The sequence below is a fragment of the Tubulanus polymorphus genome, chromosome 5 (assembly GCF_964204645.1).
Source record: "Tubulanus polymorphus chromosome 5, tnTubPoly1.2, whole genome shotgun sequence".
Classification (NCBI taxonomy): domain Eukaryota; kingdom Metazoa; phylum Nemertea; class Palaeonemertea; order Tubulaniformes; family Tubulanidae; genus Tubulanus; species Tubulanus polymorphus.
In genome coordinates this window covers 3678090-3698562 of record NC_134029.1, presented here as the reverse complement: position 1 = coordinate 3698562, position 20473 = coordinate 3678090, and the positions used below count along the sequence as shown (strand labels likewise).

At 38.3% G+C, this 20473-nt stretch overlaps 2 protein-coding genes across 2 annotated transcripts; both read right to left on the bottom strand.

Annotated features, from left to right (window-relative positions):
- Positions 1–12399: 12399 nt before the first annotated feature.
- Positions 12400–13961, bottom strand: LOC141905365 (uncharacterized). The gene is made up of 4 exons (XM_074794208.1): positions 13938–13961; positions 13630–13750; positions 12864–13269; positions 12400–12769 (listed from the first exon to the last, which is right to left on the bottom strand). The coding sequence occupies exons 1-4, from the start codon at positions 13959–13961 to the stop codon at positions 12571–12573; spliced, it is 750 nt and encodes a 249-aa protein (XP_074650309.1). The 3' UTR covers positions 12400–12570.
- Positions 13962–14534: 573 nt separating this feature from the next.
- Positions 14535–20369, bottom strand: LOC141905364 (solute carrier organic anion transporter family member 2B1-like). Its single transcript, XM_074794207.1, has 9 exons — positions 20267–20369; positions 19068–19701; positions 18660–18749; positions 18389–18496; positions 17448–17640; positions 17047–17191; positions 15719–15882; positions 15196–15260; positions 14535–14899 (listed from the first exon to the last, which is right to left on the bottom strand). The coding sequence occupies exons 2-9, from the start codon at positions 19669–19671 to the stop codon at positions 14547–14549; spliced, it is 1722 nt and encodes a 573-aa protein (XP_074650308.1). The 5' UTR covers positions 19672–19701; positions 20267–20369; the 3' UTR covers positions 14535–14546.
- Positions 20370–20473: the final 104 nt, after the last annotated feature.

The window sequence follows — 20473 nt, the reverse complement described above, 5'->3', positions numbered from 1 at the left end:
CTGATCCCAACACAATATTGATAAAATGAGCAAATAATACCCGCTATTGGCGAATATTGTTCCGATAATATAAAAAATATCGTAATGGAAAAATAGAACGCATCGTCGTCGAACTTTGTATCGCAGAAACAAATTGCATTAGTCGGACAAAGTGATGACCCGCCTCTGTAGCGGATGCGTGTCTCCTACGAGGCTGTCAGACACGCTGCGCTCTGAGACGATAGAAAAAAACTCGGCGAGAAAATGAAATAATAACAAGTAAAAGCGATGATGAGATAGAAGTTGCACGATGGACATTCATCGTTCAGAAACGCGCGCGTATATAATTAGATCTCGTCATTCAGAACTACGATTCGGTATAGACGAGTTTATTTTACATCAATCATCGTCACCTCAAAGGAGAGTGTTGGGCAACATTTGCCGTTGTTTTAGCATCTCGGCGTCTCACAATACGTCTCACAACTCGTTTTCTATGATATTCTAGGTTTAATGGCATGTTGTTATTTATTGTGGAAATGAATTATTATTATTATCATTGTTATTATAATTGTTATTATTATCATCATTAAACAATCGTTCCCGTCTTCCACCAAATCTGTCGCTAGTGTCAACTAACCTACAAAGAAAAACTAAAACGTTTTAAGAAATCATTAACCAGAAACCCTAAGTGCCGTCGGTGCCCATGTTTGGGAAACTTATGGTCATAGATTTGACTTGGATTATTGCAAAATAGTTTTTCCTTCCAACAGTGTTAACCGACGTCGTATTCAACTTAACATCGGTGTCTGAAATTTACGCCAGGCTGCATTATCTAGGTATATAGAAATATATAATTACTAAATGAATTAGTTCATGTAGTTCAAATGTAGTTCAAACGGATCATTCTTGTATCTACCATCGTAACTAAAAAAAATATGACTCTCGTGTTTGCTATAACCGACTCGGAAGTAAAAGGATCAAGAGATTTGTCGCAGCAATTGTCCAAAAGCCCTTCAGAAATTAGTTTTAGATGCGATCAAATAAAACCGACAGCAAATAAAAACCCGGGTCTGCACGGACGTTTTTATGCAGCTCACGTTTGTTTACTGCTATAGCAGCTAGATCGTCAAAGGATGAGTGATCATTCGGTTTCTTTTTGGCTTTTTGCGAACGATCCTCGTTGACAAAACTTCTACAAATCTGAAGAAAAATATATCAATACCATCGTTTGTCGTCCGAATTGAATGGAACTACAAACGAAGTACGAGCTTCCGTTCTCTCTACAAGTCCGAGCAAAAACCCGGACCATGGACAGAATTAAAAGAAGAGAAGCAACGGCGCGCTTAGCTCCCGACAGATGAAAGGGGAAGCTAGAAAACCTTACTGGTGACGACTTGCATTAGATGGATTCATTTCCCTGTGGTTGTCATCTATCAGTGTTTCAGTTGAAATTAGTAGCAAGAATTGATGCATGGCCACTGATAAAGTAGCCCACGGGGGAAGCTTATATGACGACGTTGAGCTGTTGAGCAGAGTGCTCGGGAGACCATAGAACGCTCCTTACTATGCCAATATTGTACGGTAAAGGAGAACGTCATGCACGGAAATAGCCGATACCGATGGGAACAGAATGAAGGGATCAGAAAAAATCGACCATTTCTTTTATCAGAGATCCACCAAAAATCCCTTCATTGTTCCCTACTTGCATGGTAATTTTCTTATGATCATCAGTGATTATAAGAAAAAAATCTTCTTTTTTGATCTCGGCTCCAGAACACCGTGTCTGTACACTGTCTTTAAATCGATTCACTCGTTACCAACCTTCAAACTCTATTCGACGTGATTTGAAAGATACTTAGAATCGAATATTTCCACCGTCTATAAGCTATCGTGACGCGATCATGACAACAGCGGTGCCGTTTTTGTGCGCGAAATTGATTTGCCAGCTCAACGTCGCTCGAGCAAGATTCGATTCGAATTGAAGTCTTAACACGGTGGTTAACACGGTGCGATGACCTAGCTCACACGATTCGCGTTTTATGAGATCGAAAATGTCGATAGGCAAATACGGCGCAGTCTGATTTGTGGAAATACGTTCCATCAACACTGAGCCTTAACCTGTGCGCGTAGGCCTACGTGAAAGCAAATGAAATAAAGGCAAGAAATTCGTTGACGATAAAAGTTGAAAATTAATCTTAATCTTATAAGCTTTCAGCTATGTATTAACCGCTACTCGTCCAATAAAGAATTTAAAAATCTTTGAATTGCAAAATTAAACCATTTCATTATGGGTTCTCGGAAAATATCGGTTTAGAGGGTTCGTTACGTGCACAAATCTATCTGGAAGCCATCGAAGGCGTTCAATTAGCGTTACCTCTCGATAGAATAGTTAAAGCGTGAATTCCACACAGGTTTCTAGGAAATTGAGATATCGCCTCTGTCTGTGAATCTGCGGTCCGTACAGCGGCTGAGGTGTGATAATTATCAGTCTATTATCAGTTTGATACAGGGGTTTAACACGAGTCGATCAGCCCCGCTTACATATTTACACATGAGAGCGTGAACCCGTTTTATCGCGGTTTATCAGCGTGGAGTTCGAGATCAGCGCCGACCGATCAGCTAATTCCACATCCATTTCAGCCATCGCATTTATCACTGAAGCTATCGTCCAGAAACTGAAGCTTCTTCGTGTGTAAATTTGCTTCGTAAATAGAAATATCATTGGTATCCATATGTCGTCGTGATATCACTGACGGCACCTACACGTTATTTTCAGTTATTTCATTATTAAATTCCGTTAAATTGCGCAAGACGCATCCTTTCTTGAATGCGTATATGCCCGACAACCTTGGACTTAATGAAACCATTAACGGACTCGTTTAAGACGATGGAAATAATGACAGAAAAGCGTTGATTTTGTCGTTGGAATATCTTTCCAGCGAACGAGAATAAGGATCGGATAAATAATTGATCTACTCGCACACACATTTTTTGAAAAAGCCAATAATATCGCCATCCCGATTATTTACGTTGAAGCTCCCACACGCGAAATGGGGAATTCATTGTACGAGTATTACGAGAAACTAATCAAAAACCTTTTCAAACTTTTTGATTAGTTCGCAGTGTTTACGCACGCCTCAGTACGGCTGTAATTTTATTACGGAAACATGCGATATTCGTAGATCTTTTTTCGTAACGAAGAGATCGAACAAGATGCGGTCAGTGTTTGTAGGAAACGACGTGAAAACGCGTTCTAATTTGATTTGTCTCACGTGAAACTAAAAGAGTTTAATGCAATAATGAAAAGCGAAAAGGCTCGCTCGCCTTGCTACAATTCATAAATCCAATTTCAAGGCAGTTAGGCATATGATTCAATTGTCGAAATAGCCCGAGGATAGGTTGTTTTTACTGATCAAATCTATCACACACCGATAGTAATCTCTCGGTTAAGAACCCAATAGAAATCATCGCATACGCTGAAGATGGTTTTTTCCGTTGGAAAGAAACAAAACGTTCTAAGTACCGAACATAGAAATGTATATTAATTTTTTCTCATAAAGCTGATAATCAACGTTTAGATTCAGTACGTCCAACATACACGTGAGTATGCAAGTATGTATAACTTCATGTATTTCGAAGTGACCGCCTTCCTCTCGCATAGACTTCCTCGGGGAAATCGTATTGCTGGTTCGATTGATTTTAAAGCACATGAAACATATTACGAAGCAATTTGCTAAAACAACGGTTTCTCAAGTTTCTTTTCCGCTGGGTGACGTATACATTATTCCCTTCGAAGTTCACATTTTTATTCGAACTTTTCGCTGCTGTTGCTCGTGATCTACCGAAAATTCCACTTATCGTTAAGAAAAGCTGGCTTTATTCACATTTGATATAGAATCATGAATCATGCTACCTCTTCCTATTGCGATCGAATCAACCACCTGACAAATCAACTCAGGTTTTGAAAATTGCTTTTAGAACACATTGAAATCAATGCAGTAAATCATATCACAAAATATAAACGTCACTTTGACGGATCTAAAAGATCATAATCATTTTATAATGATTTATTGCCCAAATCTTCTTTATTAGATGTACTAAGGGCAGAGATCGCTGAAATACAGCGAACTTTCTTGGATTTCTTTATCGTACACTGAAAAGTACCAACCCCTGGCCTTCAGGATATTCTCTACATATTTGCGGTCAGGCTGAATGTAACCGTAGGTGCTGTACCGGAAAGGGGTATCATGACAAACATTTCCTCGCCACCGTCAATGACAGCATGATGCTACTTTATTATGCCATTGACATTAAAGACTAGGAATGTTATACCAGCTTTTTCCTATTATCGATATTTCATTAATTCGCTCCGTGATAATGCGAAGAAAACTGTAAACTGCAGTCATTCGGGCTAATCGTTTCACGTACATTCTGTAAATCATTTCGTTAGCAAAATATCAGGCTTTTACTGCAAAAGGATTTTATAGGAAAATCTTTCTACTTGCCTCGGATTAACGCAATACGTCTCCGTCCCATCATGTATACAATTAGGTTTTCTTCATCACTATTAGACAGTGGCTCATAAAACTTAGCACTTCTACAACTACATCTATCTCTATCTCCCCTATTCCCAAAAAATGCTAACGATACACCTCTGAGCCTGCTTTTTGATCATTCGGTTTTTTCCTCACTGCTGTGACGTAAACGATGCCCCGAGGAACACTTTACGGGCAGGTGCGAATTGTATACGTACGTAACGAAACAAATTGAAATCTCCGCGATATCACGAGCCGTTGATCGAATGAGGAAGTCAGCGGAAGCATATCTTTACCGGTAGACGTGTCAAATCGTTTGGAATCAAATTGAATTTGTATCATAACATTCATGTATATTTTGATTTTTCCGAATATGTAGAAGCACAAGTCATTTTCTTACGATGGTATACCTTCTGTTTCGCCACGCGTTGAGTCGAGAAAATGATCCTTCATTAGTACATGTTTTCTGCGGTGCCCATTGGCTATTTCAATATCAATTTCTCCACATCAATGGATATTTTATGACTTAGTCATTCATTTCGTTGTAGAAACGGACCTTCTCCGCTTATTATTAGCTCAGTTCGTGCTTGCAGGGGAAGTCCTAGCGTCGTTACAGCTAAGTTTTTAGTTAGTGTATAATGCCAAACCCTTCGTGGCGCTGGTTCAACGAACCTGATTTGTAATTACCGGTGATTGGAGAAAACAAGATGGCTTCAATGTGGCCTTCAGTATCGGTAAAGTGGGCACATAGATTACTAAGGTACCTGAGCGTCCATCCCTCCGCCGCATACATACATGCAATCATTGCGAACTATATTAATTTTATCGTAAGTTACGCCCCATAAACTTGCGTTTCAATAATTCATCTTATTAATTATCGTCATTCGAAAATATCCAAAAATCCTTATCATTTTATGAATATTTTAGACACAAATTAATTGATAGATTGAGATTCTATTTGATCGAATGGCTATGAATACTGCAAATGAACGAGATTAATAGAAACACTGTAGAATATGTCCAATGATGTTGATATGAGAGATGTGTTTGTATGTGCGCGTATTTTCTATTTTTGGCTGAAAAATATCGACCGAATACCTTTATTTTAGACAGATTGCAGCAACATCTTAGAAAACCTTCTTTCTATGCAGACTTGATCTTTCTAAAGAATAAGACGTAACATATGGAATGAGCCCAAAAATGTCTCGAGGACGTCACTGGCGAATATTTCATATCGGAACGGCCTTTGATGATGGCAAGCGCGTTTTAGATATCCGTTGCCGCAAATGGCTCTCGTTTGAAAAGACTATGTTTCGAGGTGCTGACATTTTCATCTCGATCCATTCTCGGGAAAAAATGAAATTGAAAAATGAGAGCATTCATCGCTTCAGCGAATCTACATGTAATTGGACTTATTCTGTGCAGACTAACTCTTTATCCCTGCATCTCTTCGCAGGCGACTATACCGTCTGCTTTTGAATATGTAATTGGCGGTTTATCAAACGATGTATGCATCGATAACGAATCCCAGCCACGATGAGATAAAACGGGCAGATCTTTATTATTTTCGTCGGAGAGATTTTCATCAGAAAACAACTGCGTGCCGTCGATAAAACCAAAGATAATTCGACACTAATGACACAATGCAAATGAGAAAGAAAAATCTTTTAGTGGCGGAGTTGAGGCGTCTTATATTGGATGAATATAAAAGAAAAGGGTGAAACGAAGTGTGAATGAGACCTAAGTCTATTCAATGGTTAGCCACCCATTAACACCAGTCTGAATATATATGTCAAGTTGTGGTTGGCCGCAAAATTAGATATGTACCACCGAAGAAGACTAGTTAATGGTCGCGCAACGGACAATCTAACTTTCATTAGTGCATTGCAGAGACATCAATATATCGTTACTGTATAGTTAGTCTGGGTGAAATATGTTCACGACTGAAATCGTCACAAAGAGAACCATCACGCGGTGGCATCTATTTCTGACAGGTTTTTTCGACGAATCAACCGTCGGGTCTCGGTGTGGGTGTAAAGCTATAAGCGACGCACGTCATCGACGATATACTGCCGACATCGAAATAAAAAACAAGTACAATTCCACCTTAGATCGTGAATCGCTACCGTCTCGTTCAACTTACAACGGTCCCTCGGGTCAATTAGTGAACGTGTATTAGAACGTCACTCGAGAGTGTCTTTACCTAAAAATGAAATTGCGTGAGTGATAGTCGCTTTCAAATTCGGAATTCGTTCGGGAATTATGTTTTCGGTGAGAATTCGTTTTGAAAAATTCATCAAGAACAATCGATACAGATACAGATTAAGATATGTTGGGTTCATTAAGCGTGTTTTGTATGTATGAGATTATAATTACATTTTAGAAAGATTTAATCAAAATAAACAGATTCACGCGTTTTGAGGTTATTTCTACACATAGATAGACTTTTTGCCGTTGATTAAAGCTGATCAACCCTTTCGTTCGTTAATACGAACCGTTCTCTTACGAAACCGCGTAAGTCATAATAAAGATACAGTGTTTTCTGCGTGTTTGCAGAGCTCTTCTCCAAAGACAGCCAAGCGAACGAATGTAAACGACGAAGCCTGCAGCATTTCAAATACCGCTTCGTAACTTGATTACAGACGGAGTTCTCGATACCGAATAAATTCTGTTCATGCGTTCGATGTATAACAAAATAAATATTCATCGCTTAAACAAACCTCCGCGTATACAGTTCAATTATTCGATTATTTTCTTATTACAAGTGTAAAAAAGAATAAACAATAAAACAAAACGATGGAAGAGGTTCTTCAGAATTATAAATGTGTCATCGTCTTACCTTGAATTTGAAATAGTTGTATTATCCATATTCAACGCGCGTTTTTCAAATATCTACAAATAGCTTATTTTGAAATCAATGTCGGCGATGGCGTGTACTGTTATTTCGTTGTTTTCCATTAGTATTCTGACGATTGCTTATAGTAAGCGCACTGGCGCGTGCATATTGTCGTCGGAAAACACCACCGAATCCTGAGCGTACGCCACCGATTCTAATTGATCAAATAGCGCAAACACGGTCCATCGGTCGAACAGAGCTGCTTTCTTACAAATCAAACCTACTCTCAACCACTCTGAGTCGATGATACTCGTAACACCTAGAGCGATGTATTATTATTATTATCATTTAGTAACGTTCTCGGTGGTAAAGCTACTACCCGTCAACTGCGCTATCAGAAGCAATGATTCCCCTTGCACCATTGAGCCGTTAAATGCGCTCCAAGCGATCCAGTAATCGCAGCAAATATACGAAATAATAGCATAGGTCTATCATATGATAAAAATGAGCCAATAATAGAACGTTTCGTTTCATTAAACAAAGACGATGAAATATGCATTTGTTGCTGCGATGAATTGATGAATTTGAGTGTTTTGAAATTTACAAATTTTCTCCTTCGAATACGTGAATGCAATATTCATTTTATTTCGTTGTATTTTCCGCCGTTAAACGCAAGCGCTCATATCGTGTGGTCCAAATTGATAAAATTGAAGTTATAAAGAAGAGAAAACAGTCGTATTGACAGCTGACAGATCGAATTAATCCAGTTGTCACTGCCTACGCGCACAAGACGAGCAACAACACGGAGAGAAATTTCAGAAATATCAAATCATGCTCATAAGGATTATCGAATTCTTCAGTTCATGCATGATTGTCAATAGGTTTTAATGCACGAAATTTACTACCGCGTTTCTATTTTCTACCCATGGTTACGGATTTCGTTTGAATGATTCATTATGAGCAATTAACTGAAAATCAGAAGCCCGAAGAGATTTCTTTGATGTAGAAAATTAGGACTTCTTATCGTGAAGCCGACGAAATTTTCATTTTCACATTTGACCTATAAGACATTATTGGCCATGAATGAAGAAAATCTGTTTTGGAAGTTGTCTACAAATACGTACTACTTGTAACGAACCACGAAGCAATTATCCATTCGACCGCATATAATCAGCAGCGAAGTTACTTCTCCCGAGAGAGTTTGCGCATCGTGTTTGATTGAAAAACAAGTGAAAACCAGAGCTATAATGCAATGAAGAGAAAAACAAACTAAAAAACAAAACAAAATGAATTCCCAGAAATCAATTTGTTGTTAACGTTCCGGTGTTCGTAAACGACGTTTCCGCGTGGTAATTAGCTTTGTTAATCACTTGTGGCATGATTGCGGCTACGGCTGCGGACACGGATTATGAAATGTATGGTCAGCTAAACAAACATCTGTCAATGATATAATTATCACCCGCGAGGGAAGAGAGAAATGCGCGTACTAGATAGAACACTGGTGCTCATCGTTAATAATGCGTGTGTTGCTCGGTGACTGTCCGCAATGGTGGATTATACGATAAATCTTTCTTTTATTTATCACGTGCGTTGCTCTGTCAGGATTTCCTATTCGTTTATCATGATGCGGCGATGATAGCCGTTTCATGAGAAGCAAAAATGCAACAGGTGTACAATGTACCTCTCAAAAGAGAATGTCGTATACACGTCTTGCTCAAATATAGAGATCTTGCACGTGACGTCATAGTTTCTTAACCAATCAGTGCTGAAGACTCGGCATGCATACTTTAGATAATCGGGAAATTTACAACATTGAGTATGCGTCATGTGAATCACTTATCATTTGACCACCAATATGGCGTAGTCACGTGGAAAAGCACAAACCCGTAAGACGACGTCTATTATGTTGGCAAAGCAACGATGACTCGGATTTGAATAAGTTGAAAAACAATTTATTTTTACTCCAGACACAAGAGGGTCGTATAGTGCTGTATCATTAATGTACCCAGCATGGCTTAGAAAAACAGCAATTTGTCGTGCGCAATATCATCTCAGAATTTGATTTACCATAGCAATATAACATGCTGTAAAACTCGATTCCCTGTGATGATCGTTCTCATTGTAATCCGACTGATTACACTTAAATGCCTCTTCATTTTACTTACGATATCACGTGACTAAGTTGGGTTTTCTGATTGGTTAGTCGGTCGATCGATGGACGGAATTGTAAAGCTTCGTAATAAAATCCGGGCGCGTTTCATTTAGAAAATGAAAATGCATTTTATAGTAATTTATGAGTCTATTGGCACCAACAGCCCAATTCAATCATATACAAATGTTCGGTATATTTTGCTCTTTACAACACTTATTTTCCCAACGGTTGTTTTTACACGACGTGTAAAAATGGAACCTATTCACATGAACTTTTCATTGATCGTAAAGCAACGATACCCAGTGGAATCTGGAATCGTAACCGTAATGATTGCCGTCTCACCCATAAACAATAAAATTAAAAGAGGCGCCTGCATTCACCACCTAAACCGAGTCATCTGGTATAGAAACTACATTGACAGATACACAATTTTTGAAACTATCGTCTACAGTGCCCGGATGGATTTAACGAAGCAATGTTTTCCTGATGGTATTGAAGGAATTGAACCGCGGGTCATGATCTCCACCGGTCGCGGTATCGAGCCCACCACAGGCGAGTATGATCCGGGTGACGAACAATCAGTAAGACTAACCAGGGCACGTTTTTCGATCGTCGAGTTTCTCTCTGATCTCGAGTGTAACTAGACGAAGTAATCAGATTTTACCCTCAATCAGCGTCCATTAACGTAGAGAGCGATTCCCACCAAAGCGACATGGTACAAGCGGTTGTGTAAAACACAAGGCAAACATATAAAAAGCGAAAAAACGGAAGACATGGCACGGCAAAACGTCAATTCTCCACGGGATCCCGCAGCGATACCAGCGTTAAAAGTAAGCTATTTTTTAAACACTTTCTGTCGGCTAACAGACAGGCAGTACATTGACGTTAGTCACGCAATTTTGATCCATTAGGTACCTCGTTAACGGCACGCCGTGTCAGGTGACAAAAATTGTACAACGACATCGAGTAGTAAGACACTCAGAAATTGAAATATATTTGGTTTTAGTTCATTCATGGTTGTATAAACTAGATTATCCGTCCATGGTTTAATTCAAAGCCATATTGAATTGTCGCGCTGCAGCATCCTAACAGAATACCAAAGAAACATCAATGTGTTATGTAGTCGTTCCAAATAAGAATAAGTATAGAACACTACCATGCTGCAGGCACCGATTACGCTGGTGGAAGGTTTTGTTCACGCTAAAAGTGAAAGGTTTGGTGTCTGGTAATGTGCAACCATAGAAACAAAAGTCTGCAAAGCGCCATGACAACCGCATCCACGCACGCCATTCCGAGAAGTCTGAGAAGTTTCGGCTGGTGAAAAAAATGTTTTCACTCATGGATACCCGTATTTTTACGGGACTTGATAAACTAGATATTTCACTTGCGTGGAATTTGGTTCGTGCTGAAATAGGTTGCCAACTGTTTGGTAAGTCTATAGAAATCCGACACGAATACGCTAGATTACGTAAAGAGCCTTCTGAACCGTGAATTAAGAAAAACTCCTTGACAGGCAGAAATCTACGACAAAGTTGAAACACAGGCCTAATTATTTGATACAATTATTTGATAAAATACGGAAAATCCTGATGATCTATTGAATAGACGCTATCTCCCTTTGAACGTTTTGACTAATTTTAAAGTTACCCAAAATTACAAGTATCTACTTCACTTCACAATGAATTCATCAATCTAATATCCGAATGAATATTGCAGGTGAAGACCATACAGCTATTCCATTCATTCAGGATGCGCACATGTATGGCATGTATTCGGTTTTAACGAAGGACAAACCTTCGAAAATAGACGCCATTCGACGAAGCCCGAGAACGTTTCGAGTGGCAGGACCTCTGAAAGACTTCATCAAGAAATCGCCTCAAGATAGCCGTAGTTTTTTGTCGAAGGTCAACCCGCCAAAACACATTCCAATCGCCTACAACCAGGCGTACGAGTACAAAGTGTCGGACGTCAAGGACGGAATTCTGAAATCAATCGAAGTTTCCATATCAAACTGTACGAGATATACAGTCGAATCTATATCAAATGATAATTCCTTATCGCTTGAAATGAATTCACCAGGTTCGTGACGAAACAAAATGATGATCTTAATAATTGCGTTCGTAATATTGTATATTGATGTACATTGACACATGCATTAGACCACGGACAGATGTTACTTCTGAAATGTTCGGGTCTAATGGTTTTTGTGGACAGCACCTGCTCAATCTATATACATCCCGATCTCTGATTTCTTCGGTATCATCTCTTCTTTCGTCTTTCTGTTGTTGTAGTCTTGCAAGACAAAAACAAAGTCTACATCGCACAAGACGTGTGCTTTGCGACGGACTGTAATATCCGGGTAAATATCGGAAAACAGGAAATATCCCGCTCGTTCAAGGGCGGAGAGGGACAAACCGGTTTACCGATTGGATTCATGCTGCAAAAATATACAGTCGATTCTAGTAACGGCGTCATCAAATGGAAACCGACTCGAAATCATCGAAAACTGAAACTATCAAATTGGGTCCGACCGTCCGCCTTCCGCGATCCGAAATCAAAACTTCCACAAACGCCATCCATTGAAGTTTCGCTCACACCTGATCTAATGCCTGCAAAACGTAACCCCCATGATGACCTTCCCGCCATTCCCGCCACTGGTAGGTATCACCAATCTCAAATATAGGAACGTTTACCTTGATATGGGAGCAAACTAGTAAATGCGGTTTCTTATTTTCAGGCGCGTGCGAAAAAGGCCCAGCTCCGGCAAGACCTGAATGATCTTCTGTATATTTTTTATGAGTTATTCTCCATCATCATCGTTCAACTATTATATTTTATTCCATAAAATCAATTGAAAACACAAACAACGTAAAATATTTTGATTACTTTGACCACGATTAAGTAGACGACGAGAGGCGGCAAAGTGTCCTGAAATGAAGACTTCGTTCTTCGCGACATTATTTTCACTTCGATCCCAAAAACATGTCCCATTTTTCGTGCGGATTTTACATTTCGTGGAGAAACGAACTTTGATTCCGCATCTCGCAGAATTCTGCATGTCGTGACATCTATCGATCGTACTGAGGTCTATTGAGCTTCTCGGACGGCCATTCCGGACAGACCATGTAGTGTTTGTTGGGAACAGGTGGATTCGATGCGTAAAACATCGTAGTATTTTTCGGCGGTCGATATCGAAGCTTTTCCAAGTCGGGATTTGGGGTCGGGTGCGGGAGATACACAAACGGCGGGGGTCGATTCAGCGCTGGCCTGAAAGAAGAAAAAGAATGCATTTCATCGTTCAATACTCCAATACTCGGTAACTTTTGTAGTTATCTGTTCAGCGAACAGCGATTTTGCCTACTTTTTGTTTACTTCGTTATACCAAAAATCCATCGATTTCGTAGGAAACTCCCCGCTTTTCGGTCGATCGAACCAATCGGGGATAGATCCGTAAAAACCTCGATTCAGCGCGTTAAAGCGCGGACTCGCGGTTGATTTCGGAGGTCTGATTGTCATTGCTGTGTAATATTTCGGCGTGCTCAATTCTCGGTCACGTTTCGATCGTTTGTTTTTACCGTTTGGTTTCGCTCTGGGATACGTGAGTGCCGTGTAGTATTTCTCCGAAGCGATGCTCTCGGGACCTCGTGTTATCGACGCTTCCGACCACGACTTCAATGCGTGGTCGGGGAAATTTTTCACGTACGCAGGTCTGTGACTCTTCCTCGCTCTCTGTAGGGAATACCATCCTTGACGCGCTGATTCGGTTTCTGGAATAGATAGTACACGCCGTAATGTTAAAAATACCTGAAAACGGAATAGCCAGCAAAAAACACCAGAAAAAAGTAGCAAAAAACCACATACACTGATAGACAGATGGATGAATTTTTTTTTCAAAAATTTCCCCAAACCATCGAGCAACAATTTTCGTCAATTCGCAACCCCAAACCCAAAAGAGAGGCTGCATTCGGGCTTATTATGGACAAGGATAATAACTACTTGACGAGTTTCATCGATCTTTATTTGGTGCAATGTCTTCTCTATTTTTTTCTAAATGGTCACCTTCGAAATGTCGAAGTAGAATTCAAAATAAACGAGAATTTTGGTCATTACCCAAACCTTCTTCATACCTTGACGATTACGCAATAATCTAGCCAGATCAGGATGTACGACCTCAGTAGCGGACGGAGTTGTGAAACCGGAAACTGAAGATGATCGCGCGCATGCTACCTGCGGATATTTTGATTTGCTCTGTGAAATGAGAGAAAAACCTCAGAATGAACTCAATTTGACTAATTCGTAAAAAACAAAATATGGGAAGCGTTAGATTATCATAAAAAAACCTTCAATTGTAGAACTGAAATACGTATGAAATTGAAAAACAAATTTGATTACTAAAGAAGAAATTAACGTGTTAAATGCGGAGTGATGTACCTACCAATTCAGGTAAGGCTGTCGTCATTATATCTCGTAGATGTACTGGTTTCAATATGTTATATGAAATGTGAAATATTTACATTTCACCACTCAAAAAGTGTAGGAAAATACACTGTGTTTGCTGTATGGCATTTCACAGTATGCGATTATATAGGTTTTATATTATACCAGTTGTACTGGTTTACAGGTGGATTTGTTCCACTTGAATCAAAACCGATTCAACTGAATAACTGGTATTGTTTTGTGATTTAACCCTTCATATTCCGTACCTAAATTAATACGTTTGAAATCTAGATGGAAAACTGTTCAGAAAATGAATTTCGATGATGCCTCGCGATTCTTTTGATCAACATAAACGAATCCCATTTTGGTTTTATCTTATTTCACATAAGAGATTAATGCTTATGCTCCTTCCAACGCTTCGTGGTAATTATATTACCCCATGACTTCGAACAGCCGATCTCTCATGACGGAGAAACGAATGTAAAACAAGGTTGAATATTCGTCAGCCCGCTGCGGACTTTATTACCGTACAAAATACAATCCTCTTATAGTTAATTAATGGTTCACGAACGGATTTAGATTAACACTGTTTCTGTATAATCAAGAGTTAGGCATTGGAAACTGTCGTATCACCGTCATCCCGAGATACGTATTCATTCCGACTGTTACTCTTTGAAAGACAAGTTATTTCGCTATCAACCTCGGCGTCGGCAGCGACGGATGCGACATCGTGCGTCTCGTCTGTCGGGAATTTCATATTCCTCGCCTTGTACCAGCCGTAAAACTGTAACACAGGCACAATCAGTCGTATCGACCACGTTAGAAAATGCAACGAATATCGAAATCGATCCTGATCGTACAATTTACAAGCGTTGCGAACTCCTCCAGACGCGCAGCTGGTTATTCTCAACACGCACGAGTTATCTATCAGGTTTCCGTACACGATCGGCACCGGTAAAGCTGAAAAAATATCGACACAAACATTTTAGGAAAAGGCCCGTAAAGCCCAACGCACACGACGCAGGGGAACAGAGAAACACGCATCGAAATGGTACCACAATCGAGGCTTAAGATATATGACATTAATCTTGAAAATTTCAGGTCCAGGTTTCAAAAATTAAGTTAGACCTCATTCAGCGAGAATGATAATGTATCAATGCTGGAAAGTAATGTACACAAGCTTTTTGGCAAAAAAATACGGTTAAAATACAATTTTTTTGTGTGAGTGAATTCGGACAATTACTATCACTACTTACTCGTGAGACTGACTAGAAATGCTATCAATCCTAAGGCGAGTGATTTGTCGCGTTTATCTACAGACCTGTAAAACATATACGATATATAACGAGCTCACAATGTGAGTTTATATCTCCAGCACCGATCGGGGAATCAATATCACTCGTTTCAATTCTGCTCAATAATTAATGACACGTAAACGATGTGATGAAAAGAAGCATATCAATAATCAATTCTTGAAAATATCAAAATAGAAATAATCTGTAACACACGTTAAATATGTAGGTTAATTGATCTTATAAGGTATTAATCGCACACGCAAAATGATATTTATAGAAGATACTCCTATAAATGAATAATTTGATCAAAATTGGGCTGTTGATCAGGGTGGACCACGGTTTGTTTAACAGGGGAAACGTATGCACTTGTTCATCAATGTTCGAAAATATGCGCACAGTCAACAAACCGGAGGATAATCCGAATTCAAAGAAGACAGTGTGTTATTGGGAGGGTGTTTAGAATACACATATATTACATGCTAACCTTACGCTAAGCATAACCCACGGCATCTGAATCAACGAATCTAAGAAGGATACGACGAACAGTATGACGATATAACCAGTGAACATCTGACAGGTTCGATTACAAAAATTCGCAGCGACTGGTCCCGATCGATCGATTGCACAGGTGCAGTTGAAATATGATATCTGTATTACAAATATAAAAAATTATCATTATTCATATTCCCTACAAATATTCAAATCGATGGAATATCATTTACCGCTGTCTAGTAGATTTTATGCGTCATCTACAATGTCAGGTTTAGCTGTGATGAATTCGATTAAGCTTGTGACAGACACTTGGCGAATTTCTTAGGCGAATCTTTCGCCGTATTATTATCATGATTGAATGCGGGAGGCCAGTGTTGCCAGATAGGCGAATTGGGTACGAGGATAGAAATGCCTAATATCTGTATGTGTGTGGGTATACGTCGCCATATTCAAAATTGACATCAACATTGACGGAAACGGTCTTGGAGAGAATAATAGTAATAATAATGATAATCTTTATTTTTCAAAGAAATTGAAACAATTTATAATATGATATCCATACATAAATATAAATACAAGTATAAAATGTGCCAATATCAAATGAAGGAACCCAGTGAAGCAAATGCTTGTTAATGAGCGACATGTTTAGCAATCATCGAAGTCCCCACTGATCATTGATTTAAATTCAAATAAATTCGCGATCGAATGATCACGTGATTCAGTATGTATTTCTCACCGTGGAATTCATTATTATTATTATTATTATTATTATTATTATTATTATTATTATTATTATTATTATTATTATTATTATTATTATTATTATTATTATTATATTATTATTATTATTATTATTATTATTATTATTATTATTATTATTATTATTATTATTATTATCATTATTATTATTATTATTATTATTATTATTATTATCATTACGGAGGGAGTTCAGAAAAGACCTTTAGGACGGAATTTAGAAAGCATTATTCTCTTCATTATTAAAACGAAGACAATTCCGAAAAATTCAAAATTATCATTCCCCGAATTAAACAAAGCTCTCGGGAAATTTGGGCTTCTAAAATACACGTGTGTAAAATAGTTTAACCTATGTTATTGTCGTTCATTTTTCATGTTTATCCTTTTTCTCAACTTAAAATTAAAAAAGTCTGACTTGTATGTTGGATTACTTATCAATTCAATTCAATTCAATCATATATTGAATTGAGTTATCATCGATGCTAACGTTCTCGTGGTGTGTACCGGTTCATGCAACAGCTGGAGGCATCGTACGCGACTTAAATCTGTGCAGCAAATATTTACCTGTTTAGTTGAGGTGAAGGTCATTTGTTTACAGCCAGCGTGACAGGGCGAAAGGAATAATTCACCCCCTTTCTCGGCACACACCGGATCAAAATCATCCCACTTACACTTGCATGTCGAGCAACTTAAATTAGTACGGGAAGCACTGGAGAACAAAACAAAAAATGGCGTCAATTCAATCCATCGTTTTATTTATTGGGGTCATTGGTCAAAAAGATTGATACAATAAATATCAAGTATTATAATTATTGTTACGTTTTACACGCGGAGTTAGATATCAGTAACACTGAATGTTTACGCATATAAATTTAGCGTTTCTGGATTGGCTTCTTTATGGAATGATTAACGCGTTCACAACAACGTCTGTTCATACGTAGGGTGTGGTTGGCCTACTCACAAACCTTATCGACAATCTGAACTCATCGAGAACCTGCGAGGGACATCCGAACAACATCAGCGTGGGAAATATCGCCGTACAAAACACCATGATACATAATGCGCTGAAGGTTTTCTGGCTCAGAGAAAGCGGAATCTTCGAGGTTAAGACGCCGCTGACTGCCACTCCTATTGCAGACGTCATCGCCATTGACGTACCTGAAAATTAGTGAGTTATAATATGACGTTATCTTAAGATATCAAGAAAAGCTGTGAACATTTAGATCGAATGCCAGCCTTGAATGAAGCTGTCATCTGTAAATTAGCTAATGCTTAACGATATATTCCTAACATCGAGATAATCTAGCAGTTTGTACGCCGTAGAATATAAAATGGTGGTCGGTTATCTTAGATACCTAGTGCAACGTCGATAAGACAAATCATGAACCATCGAAGTATAGAAAAAAGGGTTAAAAATTGAAAGACAAAAAGGCGGTGGGTATCACCGACTATTACTTCATGACAAAATATATATAGTATACTGTTACTAAACAGGTGTAATATACCATATGCAGTTGAGTGAGAGTTTCTCTTACCCACAATGACATTTGCTACGTAGGTTGTCTGTTGGAAATGACTTTCGATGTATTTGGGTACATAGATGAGAAAGCCTTGACCAGATACGAACAGAAACACGAAGCCAGCAGTGACTGATATGTAAACAGGATTCCGGAATAGCCGTTCGAGCGCCTTCAACAAACCTTCAAAATATCATTCGTAAAATAGAATAAATGTTTCATTCAATGTTCGATTTTGTGAGAGTCATTTCTACCTCGTAATCCTTGGTCGATCGCTGGTTGGCTGTTAGTAGTGCTCGTGTCTTCTGAATTTGTGACGCCATCTGTTACTGTAGCCAATTGGACGTTTGTTTCGTGGACATCATTCGTTTTCTGCGCTATATTCTTTGGAAAAAGCATTAACGGCACTGAACAGAGAATCGTTAAGCTTCCGCAGATGATGAACCCGAGCCACCACGCTCCAATCCAATCGGCGCTTTCAGGGCTCGTATTAGGACCTACAGTTGGAAGAGAACTATTAACAACATACATGTGCCTTTTTTTAAATCGTCGTTGATTCCCGTTTCAGGCGATAGGGTTTCAAGTTTTGCGTAGGCTGGTGCTTCAGGTTACTAGTAACCTTCAGAACGCCAGTTTTGCGCACGGATGTGATATACTTACTCTTCTCAAGATCCACGTGTATAGTAGCAGTAGATGCGCCTAGAAGGAATCCTAGGATCGGCGCTACGTAACGTAAACACATCATGAACCCTGTTAAAAAGAAGAAATCCATATTTTTCATGATATATATATATATATATATATATATATATATATATATATATATATATATATATATATATATATATATATATATATATATATATATATATATATATATATATATATATATATATATATATATATATATGTATGTATGTATGTATGTATGTATATATATATATATATATATATATATATATATATATATATATATATATATATATATATATATATATATATATATATATATATATATATATATATATATATATATATATATATATATATTATGGCGGCGATTCTTACCTAAGTAAAGCGATGATTTTGCTGGTTCTACATTATCATCTATGTAAGCCATCCCAATCGACCAAATAGTTGTCGGCCCCGTTCCCGCAATTACTATTGAGATCACGAATATGATAAATGCATTAAGATTACTACGACCACCTTCACTACTGGAACAAGTGTCATTTTCACCATTAGGTTTACTAAAACACGAACTATCCAGCGAAATATGATTGTCAGTTATGTTCGAAACTGTAGAGACGTCGAGGTTTCTACTGAGATTGTAATCCGTATGATTGAATAAGAAATGCGGCATGGCGAACACGATTCCGGCAGTTCCGATAACCAACGCTCCAGACCCGATAAACCTCGGTCGGTGAAAACGTGGAGCGAAATGACTGACGAAAAGTATCGCCATCAAAAATCCGATTTCGTAACTGCTGACGATCCAACCCGAATCTCTGCTCGTGAATCCGAAACGTTTCTCGATGGTCGTTATCTGCGATACGAGATAAGTTAATATCATGCCATAGGACACGGCAAAAAGGCTAAGACATAGCGTGAATAGGTTTATCGTTGTTTTGTTGCTACATCGCAGCATATCGCTTAACTTTCCACCAGCCATGACGACGTATGGCGCTCTTTGATTCAGCGTCTTAAAGATACAAATAATACAGTTTATCCATCATATTCTAGTTGAACTTGACTTATTTTTCAACTGCAATCAGTTAATGATATGCAAACCTAAAAGCATCCTCCTATCTTTATCTTTATCATTCATTATTTTGATTATATATTCAAGTAGATATACTTTTTAAGGTACGTTTTTCAATATAGATAATAAACGTTTTATCTATATTGATATCATTGAGTTTGGTATTTTATCCACCTGGAAAGTACTATAACCAGTTTGAGTTTACGCACAAGTATCGTTGTTATATTTTACATTAAGGCTTTTGTTATACCCTCGATTCTGAAGCCTTTTGTGAATGTAAATATTACCCACATAATTCACCAAATTACACTTATAAAAACACTTTGGTTGAAAAGCATGAAGAATACATTATCATTTTTTCGAAAGCTGATATATACACGCGTACATCAGAATATGATGAATATTAATATATTTCAGAAATGATCGATAGTAGTGAATTTCTTCCTTCCTTTTGAAGATATGTGTAAATGAATATTGACGGAAAATACTAACGTGAATTTCTTACCGATATGAGATCCCAAATGCGTATTCACACTATCTAAACTGACCGAATGGTTGCCATCAGTATTTGGAGCCTTGCGCTTCAAATCAATACATAGTCCGCTCATGAAACAGCACTATGCAATTCCAGATAAAATGTATGAAACATGATTGTTTAATATACTCTACAATACATGTGTTGTATCAGCGAAACAGCCGCTGATGTATTGCA

What these genes read in the sequence shown, in the direction of transcription:
- LOC141905365 (XM_074794208.1), bottom strand. Translation starts at nt 13,961, where the DNA reads ATGACGACAGCCTTACCTGAATTG. An exon ending in CGACAGCCTTACCTGAATTG is followed by an intron (nt 13,751 to 13,937) that starts GTAGGTACATCA and finishes CTCATTTCACAG; the next exon opens with AGCAAATCAAAATATCCGCA. An exon ending in TATAACGAAGTAAACAAAAA is followed by an intron (nt 12,770 to 12,863) that starts GTAGGCAAAATC and finishes TTCTTCTTTCAG; the next exon opens with GCCAGCGCTGAATCGACCCC.
- LOC141905364 (XM_074794207.1), bottom strand. Translation starts at nt 19,671, where the DNA reads ATGGCTGGTGGAAAGTTAAGCGATATGCTGCGATGTAGCAACAAAACA. An exon ending in AAAATCATCGCTTTACTTAG is followed by an intron (nt 18,750 to 19,067) that starts GTAAGAATCGCC and finishes TCTTTTTAACAG; the next exon opens with GGTTCATGATGTGTTTACGT. An exon ending in GAGTTCAGATTGTCGATAAG is followed by an intron (nt 17,192 to 17,447) that starts GTTTGTGAGTAG and finishes TTTGTTCTCCAG; the next exon opens with TGCTTCCCGTACTAATTTAA.